An 18,627-nucleotide genomic window follows, 5' to 3' on the forward strand; every position below is an offset into this window, starting at 1 on the left:
ATTCTGAGGCCCCGAGCTGCTAGAGGCTGGATGCAATTGAGAGTTGGCGAGGACACCATACTGGACTCCCAGCCTTGGTCTTTGCTCGTAGTGGGCCATGGCGCGAAATCACAACCATCCTGCCTGTTCTCTGGCCACGTGAAACTATGGCACAGTAAACTCATGAATAGGAGCACTTAAAACAGGCCTCAGAAAGAAGCTGCTCTGGGCTCCTCATTCCCCAGATGTAAAAAGCAGCAGTTCAGAGAGACAGATTCTTGCAGGGCCAGACAGCTAACGGATGGCAGGGCGAGAATGAGAACCCTGGTCACCGACCACCTTCTAGCACTCTTTAATCCTCTCCGGAATGCCGAGTAGAGAGGAACTGAAAAATAAAAATGTGAAAAGCCACATACACCAAGAAATAGTCTCTTGATGTGAAAGCCAAGCTCTGTCAAATGATAAAAAGAAATCAGATGTTGGAACCAACTGTTCACACCTCCCCCAGTGCAGCAGGTTAATGCGGGAGCTGGCCAATGCGTGAAAGAACAGGATGAAAGAACCAGCAGAGCAGGGTCCCCGGACTTCCTCCGTCAGACCCATGGGGATTCATCAACGTCAGCCTCTGCCTCTGCTTCTGCCTGCACCCCAGCCAGCCCTGCCTTTGGCACCTGAAATCACTCGTTCGTTGGAGCAAAACACTTCACGCAACTAATCTAGGTGCAACACTGATGCAAATCTACAAGGGAAACAGCATGGCATCTTTGCAGATAGGCAACTCCATGCCTCAAACCAGTCTTTTTCCATTTTTTTGTTGTTAATCCTCACCCAGGGATATTTTCCCATTGATATTTAGAGAGAGAGTAGAAGGAAGGGGGAGAGACACAGAATGGAACCCTGGGCCCTTAAGTCCACGGGTTGACGCTCTATCTACTGAGCCAAACCAGTTGGGCCCAATCTATTCCCTTTTAATCACCCTCTCTTCCCCAGGTTTCAAGGTTGGAACCCCAAAAAGTAAGACACTGCTTTGCACCCTAAATTCACAGCATCAAGGCACATGGTTCCTTTATAGTTTGCTTTAAGTTCAGTACTATTTCATTTCATAGGAATTACTGACCCCCAGTGCACACAGCTCCTGCCAGTTTCAAGGCAAGTGGGGACCATCTCATCAGAAGGAGAAGCAGTGCCTACCACCAGCCTCGTGTCCCACGATAAAACCTTGCCAGGTGAAGTTATCAAGATAAAAAAACCTTCCACACCTCATTTTTACTTTAAAATCCCCAAATGCTCGTCTGGGATCATCCTCTGTTGGCATCCTCTGTAGCTTTCTTTTCGGGAAGAAGGAACCAAAAAGGAATACTGACTTGTCCCAAATGCCCCAAGAGCTGCTGGTGATGGGAAATTTGGAAGGGCCATTCCTGTCACTGTGGGAGGGGATGTCCCACAGAGGAAGCCTGGAATCGGTGTGACTCACGGGCTGCAGGCACTAGAGACCCATTTTTAAAAGAAGTTGCTACGATAAGCAGTCTGGAATTCACCCGCTAAAGGACAGTCTGAATTATTCTCCAACCTGGTTTTCCGTTGGAGGGCTGTGTATACATGAAAAGACATCCGACACCACCATGACCCGGTCTACAAACTGGCAGGGAAGGAACACTCAGTGTAGACAACCTGGATTTGAGAGTCAATTCTTCTGTAACCCACTTCCTGGGCTTTTGGCAAGTCCCTTAACCTGGGCCTTAGTTTCTGCATCTATAAGGCTGGGATCATTATAGCTACACGATCTGCTTCACTTGGGCTGCTATGGACAGATTTTTTAAAATTCTAATTAGAATGTGTGTCTGAACATGTTTTATAGAGTCAGAAAGGTTTCTTTAAACCAGCGGTCGCCAACCTTTCGGACCTCACGGACCACTAGTGGTCCGCAGACCACCAGTTGGCAAGCGCTGTGATAGACTGTGAAATGCTATGCCGCCTCAAAGGGGTGTTGTTTACTGGGTGAGAGCTTAGACCCATTCTGTCTGGTTCAAACCATAGCTCCTGTGTCTGCTGACAGTTTCGTTTCTCATCTATAAAATAGGGGTAATAATGATACATGTCCCACAGTGTTGGTGAGAGGATTTAGCGTCGATCTTGATGCATAATAAATGCTTACTATAGTCACGCAAACTACCCAGAGGTTCTATAGATCAATTCTTTCATTCCCCCTTGGCCCAGGCGTTATTCTGAGGCACTATACACAATGTTCTTAGTGCAGTTTAAACTTCATTAATGTCAGAATTAGAAATGATATGAGCTTATTATCAATTATCATTTGAAAGTCTATTTAAATTTCATTTACATTTAGTTTTATACATTTAAAGAATAAATTTTTAATGTTTGGTTTTGGTCAACATTTGCCATCTTCAGTCAGAGGAAGCTCTGTTGCTTAGACTGTTTCACACAATGAACAGTTTGGGGCAAAAGCAATCAAAGCAGATACTCAACATTGCAAATATGTGGTCCTAATGTCCATCCTAAGAGTCTGGGCGCCTCTTGTCTGCCACTACTGAGAATTTGAGGGTGCACATGTGAGCACAACGGGGGGGAGTGGGGGCAGCCACATTCCACACACAAATCCTGTGTACAATAGCCGGCTCAGTCCTACACTCTTATACAGTAAAAAAGAAAAAATGAGAATTCTTGGAGGAGAAATTCAAAACCAATGGCAACTTTTAAACTAACCGAAGCTTCCATTACATATAAACTTATACGTTAATTATGACTATTTAAATATTGGCCCGATCTTTGATTTCATCTATGAGCACCAACTGCAGGCACACTAGAATTAGCCTCCTAATTGGTCTTAAAGGTTCAATTATTTAATACCACATTCCTGGTGAATCTCTATTTCCTAAGAGAACCATACGTGAAAGGCTATTTCTAGGAGGTTTAATCTTTGGTGATTCTTTGAACAAGAGAGAAAAGCAAAGCCCTCAAGAATGCTTCTTTATCATTATCCCCGAGATCAAGGCTAATAAAAATTAGCTTACGTTACATTTCTTTCAAAACTTAAAGTATCTTTTTAGGAGAGAAATGATACAATGAAGCATTATTGTATGTCTTTAACTGTCCATGGTACCCAGGACTTACTGTTTGGGCTTCTTATTGTCTACAAAATAACCAGGAGTAAGCCTTTATTTCCACTTGCAAAATCAAATATTGTCTTCTAGGGTAATTTGGTGACAACTTATTAAATTATCAAAAATTTTGGCCACTGGTATGCTGTTAAGTATCTAATAACTGAAGAAAAAAATGAAAGTTCTTGCTTTATAGCATTTGCCAATTTCCATGGTGTAAATACTCCCTCTGTGGCCAATTTCAAACTACCAACATGACATCACTACACATGGAGTTGGCAATAGCTGTGCAGTAGAATACAATTATATAGCATTGCCACCAGAGAGACACAACACATGTACATTACCTCAAGGGCATAGAAAATAGTAAAATGTAGCAAAATAATTTGAAACTGATGAATTTTGAGTGTTTATTACCTTTGTAATATAATTTACTTAATTCTGAGTTTATATTTAATCATTCACAATGGCTCTATTTAACAACTGTCTTGCAAAATTCGGGAGAATTTGACCATCAACTTTCAGGAGTCAGTAGGAGCTGATTCCAGCACACCACTGACTCAGGGCCCCATGGAGGTGGGAAAACTAAGCACAGAAAGTCAAGAACCTGTGCACAAAGGGCATTAGAAATCACCGAGCCATTGAGCTGAGCAGAACATTGAAAAAGGGCACCTGGGGTGAGATGTGAGGGAGAAAGGTGAGTCGAGGATGGAGAAGGCAGTCCTCTGAGCTCATGCTATCTGTGTATTGCCTCCCGGTAGCTGCCCCTCCAGAGGACTTGCGAGTGGCTGGTATCAGCGACAGGTCCATTGAGCTGGAATGGGACGGGCCGATGGCAGTGACGGAATATGTGATCTCTTACCAGCCGACGGCCCTGGGGGGCCTCCAGCTCCAGCAGCGGGTGCCTGGAGATTGGCGTGGTGTCACCATCACAGAGCTGGAGCCAGGTCTCACCTACAACATCAGCGTCTATGCTGTCATTAGCAACATCCTCAGCCTTCCCATCACTGCCAAGGTGGCCACCCGTACGTACCATTTCCCGTCCTGCTTCATTTTTCTTTTCTCCTCCATGAGATCATGGGCATTCATGATATTACGCAGTGTCTTTTCTTAATTCTTCAGGGATGCCTGCAATAGTCATTGCGCTTGAGGGGACAGTCTTCCGACATGACCCCCTTGGGAAAGGGTATGCCGATACAAAGGCACTTCGATGAACAGGGTTTCCAAACTCAGGCAGCTTCCATCAATTACAGAAACAAAGGACAAAAAGTACTTTATTGAGCTCTTTCTTGTTCTAAGCTAGATCTGAATAGAGGTCAAGGGAAGTTATGAGAATTCTACAGACTTTGATTCTAGTTAGAGATTAAAACCAGGAGATCTGAAATGGGACGTATGATAAGCGTGTGCTAAAGGTGTGTTACAGATGGTAAGTGTATAGTAGAGTGGGAAAATATCTTATTTAAGATCACAACTGACAACACCCACTTCTCATGGAGAGGTGGCATAATTTCCTGGTGGTCTTTTGTTTAACAAAATATCTTGATAGCCCATTTTGATTATAAAAGTTGAGGTTCTAGAACAGGGGTCGGGAACGTCCAACCCAAGGACTGTATAAGGCCTGCAGAATCATTTGGGGTGAGTTAATTAAACATTTGACTAAATGCAGCAGGCTAATTTTTAAGTTGATAATTTTGTATGGCCTGCAAATGATGTAATAAATACCCAAATGGCCCTTGGCAAAAAAAGTTCCCCACCCCTACTCTAGAACATAGTTTAGAAAATTTCAATGGGGAGAAAAGAGTGAGAGAGAGCAAGTAAACTGCTCTCGTTAAGAAATGGGCATTTCCCTTTTTCATTTATAACAAGGGAAAACTCCTATAGGTGTGTCTCTATATTTTGTATGTTTATTTAAGCACAAATTTTAGAAGATTGCATACCAACTATTAACATTGACTATATTAAGGAGGAGACTGGGAAGGAGTTAGGAAGTCACTGTTATTTTTTTCTCTTTATTCACCTCAGACTTCTTAAGTCATTTCCAATGCCACTTCCTGACTCTCAGACACAAGCTCAATTCTGACACTACCTGGAGTTAGTGTCAGATCCCACAGGTTTAGGCTCAGTCTCAGGGGATGGCCCCCACCTCAGGTCCCAGCTTGTCACCAGTACTTCTGACCCCCTGGCTATAAACTCAGGGGGTCCCCACAGCCTCTCCTTAGATTTGATAATTAATGATGACAACTCACAGAACTCAGGAAAGTGCTTTACTTACCAACTTATTATAAAGGACACAACTCAGGAGCAGCCAGATGAAGTGATGTGTAAGGCAAGGTATGTAGGGGATGGCCGTGGAGCTTCCATGTCCCCTCGAGTACTCAGCCTCTCAGTACCTCCATATGTGTACCCCCAGGAAGCTCTCTGAGCCCCCCATGTTTGGGGTTTCTTATGGAGAGTTGATTATGGAGGCACAATTGATTAAGGCATGGAGGTTGGGAGTGGGGCTGAAGGTTCCAACCCTCCCATCATGCCTTGGTTTCTCCAGAGACGGGCTATCTGGGGGCCCAGCCGCCAATTATCTCATAATCACACAAAAGATCTTATTAGTCCAGAGATTCCAAGTGTTTTAGGAGCAGTGTGCTAGGAACCAGCGACAAAGACCAAATATTTACTTTTAATTTTTATTGTGAAAACTATTACATATGTCCCCTTTTCTCTCCATTGACCTCTTCCAGCCTGCCCCCGCCCCCAACCCTAGGCCCTCACCACCCCATTGTCTGTGTCCATGGGTTATGCATATACGCATGCAAGTTTGTTGGTTGATCTCTTCTCACCCACCCACCCTTCCCCGCCTGCCCGCTGAGGTTCCACAGTCTATTCTATGCTTCTATGTCTCTCGGTCTATTTTTGTTCATGATGTCACAGAGATTTTAGCAGTAGCGCAGAACCAGAACAAGGGGTGACCATGAACCATAAGCTCTTGGGTCGTAAATGAAACTTATCACCAAATATGAACTAAGAGATTGGGGCCCATTTTATGTTCATCTCAAATGACAAGATGGTACTTGGGTAATAGAAAGTTCAGAAAATGGGGAGGTCAAAGGAGAAAGAGTTGGCTTGGAGGCTTCCTGGAGTTCTCAGGATGTGGACTGAGCTTTGAAGGATGCAAGGATAGAGACAGACAGAGGGGACAGACAGGATTTAAGAAATCCTCTTGTCCCTTGCTTTTCAGTTGATAAATATCCTATTATCATATTGGACTCTTCTTGTGAGTAATGACTGTTAATGTGCCTATAATTAGCTCTGTTTCTCTGTTTATATCTGACCTTTTTCCCCCCAATTCCTCTGGTGCCTGAGAACTAGTCTTAAATATCCGCAGTGATGGTGCAGAGGCAGGTCCCCATCTGCCCTGTCCCCACCTTGCTCCGAGATGAGTCACCACAGCGAGCGCCTGGCCCAAGTCCCACGCACTTGCCTCTGGTCCTTGTGCGCATGCAGTGATGAGCTTTCCACCTCCTGTGGCGTTTCTTATGCCAAGTCAGGGCATCCCCTCAGGCAAGCTCCCAGGTGACAAGGACAAAATCATGTTGAGGCACCTGACGTGCCTTCGAGTGGGCTCAGAATCAGCCCTGCCTCTTAACCAAGAGACATGAGGGAGCTTCCGCCCAGGAAGGAGGAGAATATCCCGGGAGGGGCAAAGCTGAAAGGGAAGCAGGCTCCCCGCAGAACTGAGAAAAGGCACGCGGGCATGTTCCAGGGCTGGTGATGGGAACTGCACCAGGGCGAGCATGCTGCCACCTCACTGACCTGTCCATGTGTGTGTCCGTGTGTGTGTGTGTGCGTGCATAGGAAAAGGAGAGAAAGAGAAGAAGAAAATAACAAGGTAAGGGAGGCCACAGTGATGAGGCAGAGAAGAGAGAAATGATAAAGGAACCACTGGAGAAAAGGAGGAGATAGTCAAATAAGAGCAAAAACCCCAGAATCTGCTCTTCTCCCTTGTGTGTGACTTTGCTTTGATTGTGGACATGAAATGGATAGTTCAGGCCTTCCTACACTTGGTTATTTGAGCTAACAAATATTCTTCCTGCCCATAAGAGGGTCAGGAAAAGCATCCTTGTCTTCATTCTGCAGTGGGTATGGTCCACACCTCTAGTCACCTCACTGTGCCTCCCTCTTCCTGGGTGTGAAGTGGGAACACTCAGCCATTCTGTTGCCTCTCTGGATTCCTTAAAGCCACCAAAGGTAGCGTTCGGGTTCTCCAAAAAGGGCTTTATGTTTAATGCCAAGATTTACCACGTTAGTAAGGGAAGGAAAGTGTGACTTTTGTACTTCAATAACATATTATGACTAGAAAGCATAAACAAGTATTTATTAGATTGGGTTTGTTACGTTTTCATGTATTCCAAGACTTGGCACCAGCCCACCCCTGCACCTGGGACCCACCGTGTGTGTGTGTGTGTGTGTGTGTGTGTGTGTGTGTGTGTGTGTGTGTGTTTGTGTGTGTGTGAGAGAGAGAGAGAGATAAGATTGGCATGGGAGGAGCACACCCAGCCAGAGCCCCCGGAGATGCTCTCTGTCCCTGCCCAGGACCCTATGACATAGTCCCCACATTGCTGTGTTCCAGATCTCTCCACTCCTCAAGGGCTGCAGTTCAAGACCATCACAGAGACCACCGTGGAGGTGCAGTGGGAGCCCTTCTCCTTCTCCTTCGACGGGTGGGAGATCAGCTTTATTCCAAAGGTAACCCCACCTGTCAGCCCGCTACATGGCCTTCTGTAGAGTGTCCACACCCTCCACGTGGGATCTGGGACAGCAAGGAAGGCACTGGCCCATAGCTCTCTATACCACTGAGGACACAAAGGGATGTTCTGTGGGTGTCTGGGCTGTACGTGTGGTGAGGGACCCTGAGCCCAGCATGCTGGCTTGAGGTGACAGAGGATGGATGTGGGAAGTAGCCACCAGCCCCGCTCTCTGCTCAGAAAGCTCTGGGGTTTCGTGGACTGTGATTAGTGAGCCTGAACACCACACCTTCTGAGACCTGGGGCTTCTCTCTAGGACATAAAAAAGCCACCTGAGCCAGTCACGTGGTCAGCCCCGCTTTATCCTGTGCACACAGATGCACCAGAGTCCGCTTGCAAGGCTTCCATCTCTCACGGCTAGAGTTGCAACCCAAAAACACCTTTCGTTACCTATTAATTGAGCAAAATTTCCCTTAAACAAGTTACATCATTCATCTTTGAGTTAAAAGTATCCCAAGATGCGTTTCTGTTCAGTAAAGTCATATTTTATTTTCCTAATCCTAAAACGAACATTTCCACGTTGCCAGCGGTACCTGACTAGTTGTGGTTTTCCAGAGTTTGTTGACCCCACTGATGTTCTTCCTACTGTATCACTCATAGGGGTATAATGTTTAATCAGACTCCTTCCCTCTGGCTTCATCTTTCAATATCAAAGAGCATTTTTTCTGTCATTCATCAGACTTAATGATACATGACACATTGTTGGCTAATAAGACTGTGATTTCACCATTCTTAGAGGCATGAGCTGTTGGAGCTACAAAAGACCTTCAAGTTTACAGAGTAGACCCCTCATTTTACATCCAGTTCCCATAGTTTATAGAGACAGAAACTCTGTGAACTTAAACTTACACAGCTAGTTGGTGGCAGGCTTAATCCAGGAGCCCAAGTGTCCACTAATCCAAGAGGCCCCCCTCTGCCATGTGGATGTAGTCATGTCATAGCAACCTAAATACATCTAAACAGACATTCTGTACAAATACTTTATTATATGTCTTATTTGTGTTCAAATGACCAGTAAAGTTTGACAGGCAGATGAGTTTATAATGCAGAGAAAATCATGCCACCCTACTGCTCAGGCAAGAAAAAAACTGTGCCAGCCTTGCCTGTTTTACATACAACATGTGACAAATAAGAGGGGCTGGCTAGGGCATGCCAAGGTCAAACACATTGCCACAGAGAATAATTGTGTGATCTGTGGGTCGGGGCCACTGAGCGGTATGTGTCACACTGATTTCCATGCGTTTGGCTCTGAAGAACATACAGGGCACTCTGGGTAGCATGAAAAGAGACCAAAGAATAGAGGAGAGGAGCAGTGCCACAGAACAGTCCTCTTGTCCCCTCAATTTCCAGGGACACACATAGAAAATTGTTAATAGACAGACAGGTAGGTAGGTAGATACTCAATCTGGGACCCAATGTCATCATGTTGATCTTTCTCATTTTCCCTTCTACCATTTTTCTCCTTCCTCTCTCCTTTGTATTATTCTTTGTTCCACACTTCCTTTTTCTCTTCTCTGTACTTATAGTTGGTTGTGTCACTGACTCCTAACACATCTGGGTGAAGAGGAAACAAGACATTGACAAATTTGCACCCTGAGTAACACTATGAGAAACTCCAGACACAGCAAAATACAGCTCTGCCTCATTAAAAAAAAATCTGCAAACATCTTAGTTTGGAAAGTGTGTGTGTGTGTACACAGAGCTGTTTACACTCATACGCAACTCTTATATGTAGCCAAGAACATGTTCATCAAGATGAATGCAAACTGTAACCATCAACCTTCTCATCTTTGGCAAAAGCTAAGCTACATCACCTCATGACTAATTTGTATTGGCAAATTCAATAGACTCAGGAAAGGCCAAAGAAATGTTCTTGAAAATTGGTTTTCTCCGTTTGCCAAAGCCTCCTATAAGGGTGGCCTTCTCCCTGAGCCTGGTGAGACTCATCCCTGGCCCCAGACACTCCGCTGTCCTCATGGAGGGGAGAGGAGGAGTCCCCATTTTTAAATCACAATTCACAACCAGTGGAACACATTTCTTTCCCAGTGACTTTTGTTTTCTCTGCATCTCCCTTCCCCCACCCAGAACAATGAAGGAGGGGTCATTGCCCAGCTCCCCAGCGATGTCACATCCTTCAACCAGACTGGACTAAAGCCTGGGGAGGAGTACCTTGTCAACGTGGTGGCCCTGAAGGAGCAAGCCCGGAGCCTCCCCATCTCGGCCAGCGTGGCCACCGGTGAGTGCCTCCTGCCTGTATCCCGAGGCTGCCCCTGGGTCACTCACAAGGAGGAACTACAGACTTGTCGGAGATGTAGAGACAAAGGGGGCGAGGACATCTCCCAGAGCTGAGAACAGCATTGGCACCTGCAGATGGACCTCTGCCAGATGCTAAGCAGAACCTCTTCCTTATTGCTTCTTGCAAGCATAGGAATTTGGGAGGGTATTCTGTGGGGGAAATTCTATGTTAAGATGTCCAGTGTGTTTCTCCCAGCCTTACTCATCAAGAGGTCTCATTTGTCAGCTCCTAGTATCTTGAGTTTTGGAACCTACATGAGATTTAGAGAAAGTCATCCAACCCTTCTTAATTCACTTTACAATGACGAATAATAAGAACTCTGTCATTGACTTGGCATGAGGATTAAATCAGATAATGCATGGAAAGTAATCAGCACTGTGTTGATGAGAGTGAGTGCTCAATACCTGGTATATACACATGTGCTCAGAGAACACACTTAGACATGCGAGTGTAGGGAAGCATCATTAAAGACCAGGAGTATAGGCTGGGTCACTGTTCAAGGTGAACTTAAGTTTATTATTTCCTCCGCACAGCTCCTCTCATGCAAGATCTTTATTTCTAGGTTTGATTCACTCACTGCATCGTGTTTTGCCTTATCATTTCCTTGGCTAACAAAGGCTGTAAATTAGCAATTATAATGCATACGTGTGTGCCCTCACCAAGAATTTTTCAAAAGTTATAAATAGCATCTGGTATCATGTTTGTTCTGATTTTAGGGATGGGAGGAATTGAGACTGGAAGGTTAAGCAACTTCCCCTGTGAGTAAATGAGATAGGCGAATATTGGTACAGCTTTATTTTTCATAAACAGAAATTGACACTGAAGAAAGCCAGTCAGGGCAAAGGCCGAGTTGGCCAGGATAGGGAGCCACAAGGCTATGTAATGAGACACATTGCGTTAGTGATTCATGCTTTGCTCATTGGATACACACTGAGCAGTACCAGGTGCCGAGGCTTGTGCTCGATAGAGAAAACACTGGTTTAAAACTGTTGTGGATTAGGTTATGTTCCATCAGAGCACTGGGGTTCCATGGCAGCATCCCGAGGCCAGGACAAGGGGACATCCAGGCCTCTGACCACTCTCTCCAGGCGCGCCACACCCGCCAACCACGGTAGCTTCACTGTCATCTCTTGTACATTCTGTACAGTCATTTAAGAGTTTGTGCTTTAATTCCTCCTTCCAAAAAGAGGCTTTTAAACCAGAGTTCTAGACCAAATGTGTTTTAGAAGAAACTGCACAGCCATGAAGCCTGCAAGTGCTCTGCAGGAATCTCTCCAGATGCCGGGCGGGCTCCACATCTTTGCTCCCCAAGGTTATCTGGAGCCGAGGTTGACCTTTTCATCGCGTGTGTAGATTCTCCTTTTTGATGTGGAATGTTCCTTCCTGTGATTGGATAGTAAGAAAGCGTTAGTTGGAAGCAAAAGACAATGAGAAGGCAATGGTTCATCAAAGGGCCCAGGACATTACAGTTGCAGAATGTTTTTCTTCCAAAATATAGGATGTTCCCCCAAAATGTATACTCACACTTTGAATAATTATAAAGGCAGGATTTATTAAAATACATTTTATTTTCAACATTGAGCTATCAGCTGTTACAGTGTGTATACATTTTTGGGGAAACCCTGTATTGACAGCACTTACAGAAGGTAGTCCAACACCACCTTAGTCTTCTCCTTAATCCACATTTTTACATTTGCAGGATTTTTTGGTTTGGAAGTTTCTTAAGAGGAAAATGCAAAGTTCCAGACCTGAAAATGTGTGGTAAAGCTAGGGAGAATTGTTTTTCCAAAAGGAAAACATCCTAGTTAATATTTTGGTGTTGTATTCAGAGTCGTGAAGAAATGGAAAGAAGAATAATTATTCCAGTTTACTTTCTGAGTAGGACCTGTGTTTGTTTAGAATTTTGGGCCCAAGTTGAAAGCAAGCTGACCTCTCCTGGCTGGGATGGGATAGCTCACAGAAGTAGCCAAGGAAGGGCAGAATCCAAGAGCAGAGCGGCTGCAGAAAGTACAGTTGCTCCAAACCCTGCCTGCTATTTTTAGAAAATGATTCTTTAATTATTTCCTTCTGCTAAGGTCTGACCTACACTAACCCCCTCCTGCGAGGCTCCAAGGCCTCATCAGGCTCTTAGACTGGCTTCTTGCAGGCAGGTCATTTTGGGAATGCAAATTACAAGACCTCCTGCAGCTGGAGCACTCAGCTACACAGTCACACTCTCACAGGGACAGTGCGTTAAGCCTAGGGTTTGGAGGAAGGAAAGAGTTGAAGGACAAAAGCTTTACCTGGTCATTTGCGTTTCTGTGACATCTTTCTTTCTTCCCCAAGAAGTTCCAGTTCATTGGAACACTTCCTCTTCCTTCTCCTAGATACAGGGGATCGCCCGTCCATTCCTCCCATTCATCCAGCGCCCATTTCCTGAGTGACTACTATGTTTCAGGCATTAAGCTTATAACAGCAGGTAGGAGACCATTTAAAAATGGCCCAGCTTACCTAAAACCCTTAAGTACAGCAAGCCTAAGACATCTGGATGTGTTCCGTTCAATCATATTGTTACCCCGGATATGAAAAACAAAACTGCATTTTAACTCCAAACCAGGTGGCACCTCAATGGTCTGCCGATTTTCATTTGGGCTATTTGTTACTAGACCCCAAATCCTAAGCTGCTTAATAGAGAACAAAACTGGCTAGACCCAGAAAGCGGGTGGGGCGACCAGGGAAAGGCCCAACTCGGCAAGACTGAGAGGCTTGGTTCGGACTGAGACCGGGCCCAGGGAGACACTCCATCTTGGAGACAGCAGGAGGCGGCCCAGCGTGGGCAGATGACAAACCAGTCTCGGGCTCTCTGGTAATGAGGAGGTAAGCTTTCTTAACGAGCTGAGGCGGGGAAGAGAACTTATCGGAAGGACAGTGTCTCATTGGACCCCTAGGGCCAGAAATGCATGGGGGCCTCATGAAAGACTTGAATCAGAAAATGGAGAATTGGGAATCGAGTTCCTGTCTCTATCTAGACGCTCCTCTGAGTCACTCATTTCTGCTTCTCTCTGTACTTCTGCTCCTAAAACTCTGTCCCCAGTTCCCATGGGGATTCTTTGCAACACCAGCAGGGTGTCCGGTGTCCTGCAACTCAGCTCCATCCTCTCTGCCCAGGGAGAGTATCGGCCACCACAGGGGAGGGCTCAGTCCATAAGGCTGGCCTCCACTTTAGATGCCAGTCGCTCTCATGGTCACACTCAGCTAAGCAGAGTCTCTGGTTCTAATTCCAAACCCTTGAACAGTATTAACAGCAATCAGCTCCAGTCACTGAGTAATTCAAAGCAGGCCTGGTGGCCTTGCAGACATACCATGAGGAGTGAAGACCATTTTCCATTCTCCTCACCAGTCCTTTCTCTCTCAGTTTTCCTTCTATATTCTCTCACCTTCCCCCACACCAATCATCTAATTCAGTGTGCACAGGATGAATGGTGGGACCCCTAGAAAACCAGCCAGGTTTTCGAGGGTAACACCACCCCACCATAAGGTCCCCTCAGCTGCTCAGTGCCAGCGTCCAGGGCTCATGAGGGGCTGCGTGTGACTGCAGTGTCCTTCTGGCTCAGGAATGTGCAAGAGCAGGTGGGGAAAATAGCCCACAAGAGATGGGTCCAAAACCAAGGTCCTCTTTTGTCAGAAGAGCACGTTTCCCTAGAAGGCTCGTTCCATGTCAACAATGCTAATGTCTGTTGGCTGTCGGTAGCGTCTTAGCAGCTGTGTTCACTGTGTTGCTCGCATGGCTGAGCAGGGACATCTTTTGGATACTCGTGATGCCCCATTTGGCAACTGTGTTGGAAGTCTCAGGTGTTTAGATGAGGCTGATAATTTCATAGATCTTTCCTCAGAGCTGGGCTCTGGGGCTCACGCCAGAAGCTCAATTCTCTGTCCAGACAGAAGCAGCCCTGGCCCTCTCAAGGCAGCCAAGATGGGAAAAACTCAGCCTGGTGACAGGAGATGCAGGAAACTGAATTCCGGTGTCAGTTACCCTGCTTCCAAACTGCATCCTCCGAAAAGAGATGTCTCCTTACTGTGCCTCCTTCTCCCCATCTGTGAAATGGGATCATAACACCCATCCCTTCCCTGACTGATGTAAGGAGAAGGGAGAGAGCTCATTTCTCAAACGTCCTTCTGTTTGACCCTTCTCCTTCAGTCATTGACGGGCCCACACAGATCCTGGTGCGAGATGTCTCCGACACCGTGGCCTTCGTGGAGTGGACTCCCCCTCGAGCCAAAGTCGATTTCATCCTCCTGAAGTACGGCCTGGTGGGCGGGGAAGGCGGGAAGACCACCTTCCGGCTGCAGCCTCCCCTGAGCCAGTACTCAGTGCAGGCCCTGCGGCCTGGCTCCCGCTACCAGGTGAGCGTCAGTGCCGTCCGTGGGACCAATGAGAGCGAGGCCTCCACCACCCAGTTCACGACAGGTAAGGCTGCGGCGGGGCAGAGGGATGACAGGGGATGAGCCAGCGGTGGTACCGTCATGGCAAGAATGGTATTCGTGGGTGAGAGGATGCGTGCTGGGGCACCCAGGTCACCATGGTCATTGCAAGAAGGAAGCATGAGATTTCGGTGCCCCTGGTGACACTGCGTCACAGTGGAGGGCCACGCGTGTACCCGTGGTGGGAGCCATGTTCTCGTCCCGCCTGTTTCCAGCCAGACCTGGGACCTGCTCTACGCCTCGTCCCATGGCTTCAGCTATTTTGTTTGTACAATGTAAATTGTCTTGAAGACGGTTACACATCCATATGACGAGCCCAAATGGCAGTTTGGGGAAGGGGCCCTTTATTGCTGCTTGCAGAGATTGTTGTAATACTTCTGTAAGTCCATCATGACTGCACGGCATGATGGCACCCCTGGATTTGGAAGGGCCCTCACCTGAGATCCTGTGTCTGCCATTCGTTTGTAAGTGTGACCTCGAAGGCTAGGGGCAGACTGGCTCCCTCCCACAGACAGCGGGCGGAGTGAAGCAGGTCAGTGTCCCCGTCTTGTGATGATGCCAGCCCCTCCACCCCCAAAACTGTCGGGACTCTTAAAGAGCTTCACCGACAGCCGGGAAAGGCCAGGCCTCTAGGGGACCTGCTCCCCGACTCTCTCAGAGCCCATGGCTGGACTCCACCCCACCCAGGTGCCAATCAGATTTGTTACTGAACACTCTGCAGCAACCCAAAATCAGGGCCTCGCGTGCAGAGCAACCTCCATAGTGACCCTTCTGGTGAATTCAAGGTCAGCCCTTCCTGCCCCACCCCACACCCCATACACAGAACACCGCCTGCTCAGGTGCTGGGGCCTCCCATGGGCCACAGTCCTGCATTCCTTTTAAAATTTAAAACAGGTTTTGTTTGAAACGTGGTTTATTTGTGCTTTGCTCGGATAAGGAGTTCAAAAAGGCAGGAAAGGGGATGAGAGCCCTTGAGCAGCAGATGAAAAGCAAGTGCTTGATGTTTAGGTTGACAAGATGGAGGCAGGATTGGCTGGTGGCCCAGAAAAATTCCAATCAAGACGATTACATTCTGCTTCCGGGAAGCGGCCCTGAGTCTCGGTTCATTGCTGCATGAGTCTCTGTTGCGGGTTGCCTGGCAGATTGGCAGATGTTAGGAGGCTGCCTTCGCATTGCGGCCTCAGCCCTCACCTCCAACCTGCCCCTCTCTGCTCCGGGGTGCAGGGGCATGGGGAGTGTGGGGATAGGGAGAGTGAGCAGCTTTGCCTATAAGCCCTCAGGGCTGGAGGTTGGCAGGTGCCAGCGGAATGATGAGTGTGCCTGGCCCCTCGCGGTAGGGCCCTCAGTCATTTCAGAACTCCGCTTAAATTCACATTAGCCAAAGTGCTTTTCCAGGTGATGGCTTCAACACCAGGCGAGCACTAATTGCACAGACAATTAAAACAGAGATTTGCTTCCTGCGTGGTGAGTGGGATGTTAGGGCTGCTCAGAAAAAGCAAAGAGCTCAGATGGAAGCTCGCTGAGGCCAGTGGCAAGAGAGCACCAGCCCGAGAACACCAGAGGCCTGTCTCTGCACCTCCCTGCCCCATTGTGGCTCTGGTTCTAGTTTCAGGAAGTTCCTGGGACCCCTCCCTCTGAGCACATCCCCAAAGCACTGAACACAGCCATCACGGCGTTTGGCCAACCAGCAGCTACTGCTTTAACTGAATGCACAAACCCCTATTGAACACTGTTATGAGTTGAATTGTGTCCCCTACAAAGATGTGGAAGTCCTGATGCTCAGTACCTGTGTATGTGACCTAATTTGGTTGATCAAATAAGAGGTCATTAAATGGGCCTTATGCCAATATGACTGTGGGAGAATTTGTCGTGAACTGGGGAAAGGAGGGACTTTGAACCCAGATGGACACGCATACACGGAGAATGCCACATGAAGATGAAGGCAGGGAACAAGCCAAAGGTTGCAGGCAAACCAGCAGAGAGAGGCACGGGACAGACTCTCCCTTGCAGCCCTCAGAAGGAAACAACCCTGCCAACACCCATCTCAGACCTCTAGTCCATGGGTCAATACATTTCTGTCGTCTCAGCCCCAGGAAACTAACGCAAAGGCCAAGCCACCACATGGGAGCCACAGCCTGCTCAGCAGTGAGAGCACCTGCCACCCTCCCCCCACCTCACCTCCAGGACCAGCTGCCTTTAGGCGAAGCTGTTCCTGTCCCTGAACCGCCTCCTCCCAGGCATCCTTCAGAGCCCCGCAGCTGGGATATTTAACAAGGCTTTTCTAACAGCTTTAAGGGAACAGACAAGCCAGAGAACTGCCAGTATTCATCCAGGCACCTCACATGCACTCACTGAACACCTACTAGGTGCCAGGCACTGTCCCACGCACCGAGGCTACAGAATAAGTGAGCCAGACAAGGCCCAGGTTCTCATGAGTTACATTCCAGTGGGGACGCTGGACAAGGAAGAAGAGAAGAAACACACAGGCCATTTCAGCCATGAGCATTATGCTGAGAATCAAAACGGATGACATAGAGAGAAGTTCAGAAACATCTGTCCGAGGAGATAAAGATTTAATCAAGACCTACGGTTACCTAAGCCAAGTGAGGATCCAGGAAGAGCATTCCAGGCAAAAGTAGCAGCCGGTGCAAAGGCCCTGAGGCAGGAATTGCGTGATGTGTCTCAGGGGCAGGAACAGAGGCAGCGCAGCCCGAGCACAGTGAACGAGGGGGAGTGTCACAACGTGTTGTCTGCGAGGCAGGGGGTTGATCACACAGAGCCTGCTGGCCACCCTAAGAGTTCCTAATAGGAAGCGAGAGGCAAGTTTTCAGCAGGGAATCACTGGGTTTACTTTACGTTTTAGAGATTAGATGTGGCTGCTACCAGAGCTCCAAGCCCCAGGTTACCCCTGGGGCCCCTACCGGATATCTGCCTTTTCCTTGCCCCTGGCTTGCTGACAAGTGGCTGGGACCAGCCCAGCAGCCAGAGGTCAGGCTTCAAGACCATTTCACTCCACCAGGCTTGACCTCTTCTGACATCATGGACATTGAAAATGTCTGGTCCCTAATCACAGGGCGCAGGCCTTAAGGCAAAGCAAACAAAAACAGTTTCCAAGGTCTGGGATTTTTGAAAAGCAGGTACAGCACTCAGCCTGAGCCCTAAGCCTCAGCATAAGCCTCAGCTATTGTCACTGCAGTTCCATTCAGCCCGGTCCAATCCCTCATCCCAGCCTCTCCTCTGGCGTGGGACTGAGCGCTGTGGGGTGCAGGGAGGTCCTCCCACATGCCTCTCAGTCCAAGCTCCTCTCTCCACCCAAGTGCTGCAGGAGTAACACGCAGCCCATCGAAAAGGCGCAGTTTCCGATGCTAAAGCCACACTGAGCAAGGAAACGTTTCTCAGAAAAAGTAGCTGCAAAGACCTAAATCTGCCCAAAGTCTCACCGAGTTCCCATCACTAAACAGAACACTCGTCACCCTGAAGCTGCTCGCAGATGGAGTCATGCACTCATCTTCCCCAGGAGCAGCTAGGGGACGCTGGCCTGGCACTTGCCAGTTGAAGCAGGCTACTCCAGGCTTCCTCAGAACTAGCGGCTGGCCCACTGCACAGTCCAGTCCACGTCTCGACAACAAGACCTGTTCGCAACGTTTTCAGTGGCCGTTTATCCTGCCAGTGCCTGTTACCTTGTTACCCCGCAGCGTGTCAGTGTTCTTTTTGCCAAAATAAGCCTGAGATGACCAGTCCTGGGAGAGAGAGCCAGCCCCCAGGATTGTGGGAGAGACCACAATGGCAATGGTCTCTTTACTGCATTGGAATTATTGGACCCCACAGAGCAAGCATGGGGGGTTCCCTGTTGTTGGAACTCAGAAAGCGCTTCGGAGGCAATGGGAAGTCCGTCCAGGGCTTGGGCACCGGTTTTTACACCAGGCCACGCACATCATTTGCATCGTCTAATCTACACAACAATCTAAAATGTCAG

General features: G+C 47.7%; 1 protein-coding gene across 2 annotated transcripts in view; it reads left to right on the top strand.

Moving 5' to 3' along the window:
• Positions 1–18,627, top strand: part of TNR (tenascin R) — a 322,971-nt gene that overhangs the window by 269,717 nt on the left and 34,627 nt on the right. The window contains exons 5-8 of one of the 2 annotated variants that reach the window (XM_036344928.1): positions 3,860–4,123; positions 7,720–7,835; positions 9,980–10,130; positions 14,368–14,637. In XM_036344928.1, the coding sequence (XP_036200821.1) occupies positions 3,860–4,123; positions 7,720–7,835; positions 9,980–10,130; positions 14,368–14,637 (801 nt within the window). The remainder of the gene's footprint in view (positions 1–3,859; positions 4,124–7,719; positions 7,836–9,979; positions 10,131–14,367; positions 14,638–18,627) is intronic. The other variant, XM_036344929.1, reaches the window with a different exon arrangement.

This window comes from Myotis myotis, unplaced genomic scaffold (genome assembly GCF_014108235.1).
Source record: "Myotis myotis isolate mMyoMyo1 unplaced genomic scaffold, mMyoMyo1.p scaffold_m19_p_18, whole genome shotgun sequence".
In the NCBI taxonomy this organism is placed as follows: Eukaryota; Metazoa; Chordata; class Mammalia; order Chiroptera; family Vespertilionidae; genus Myotis; species Myotis myotis.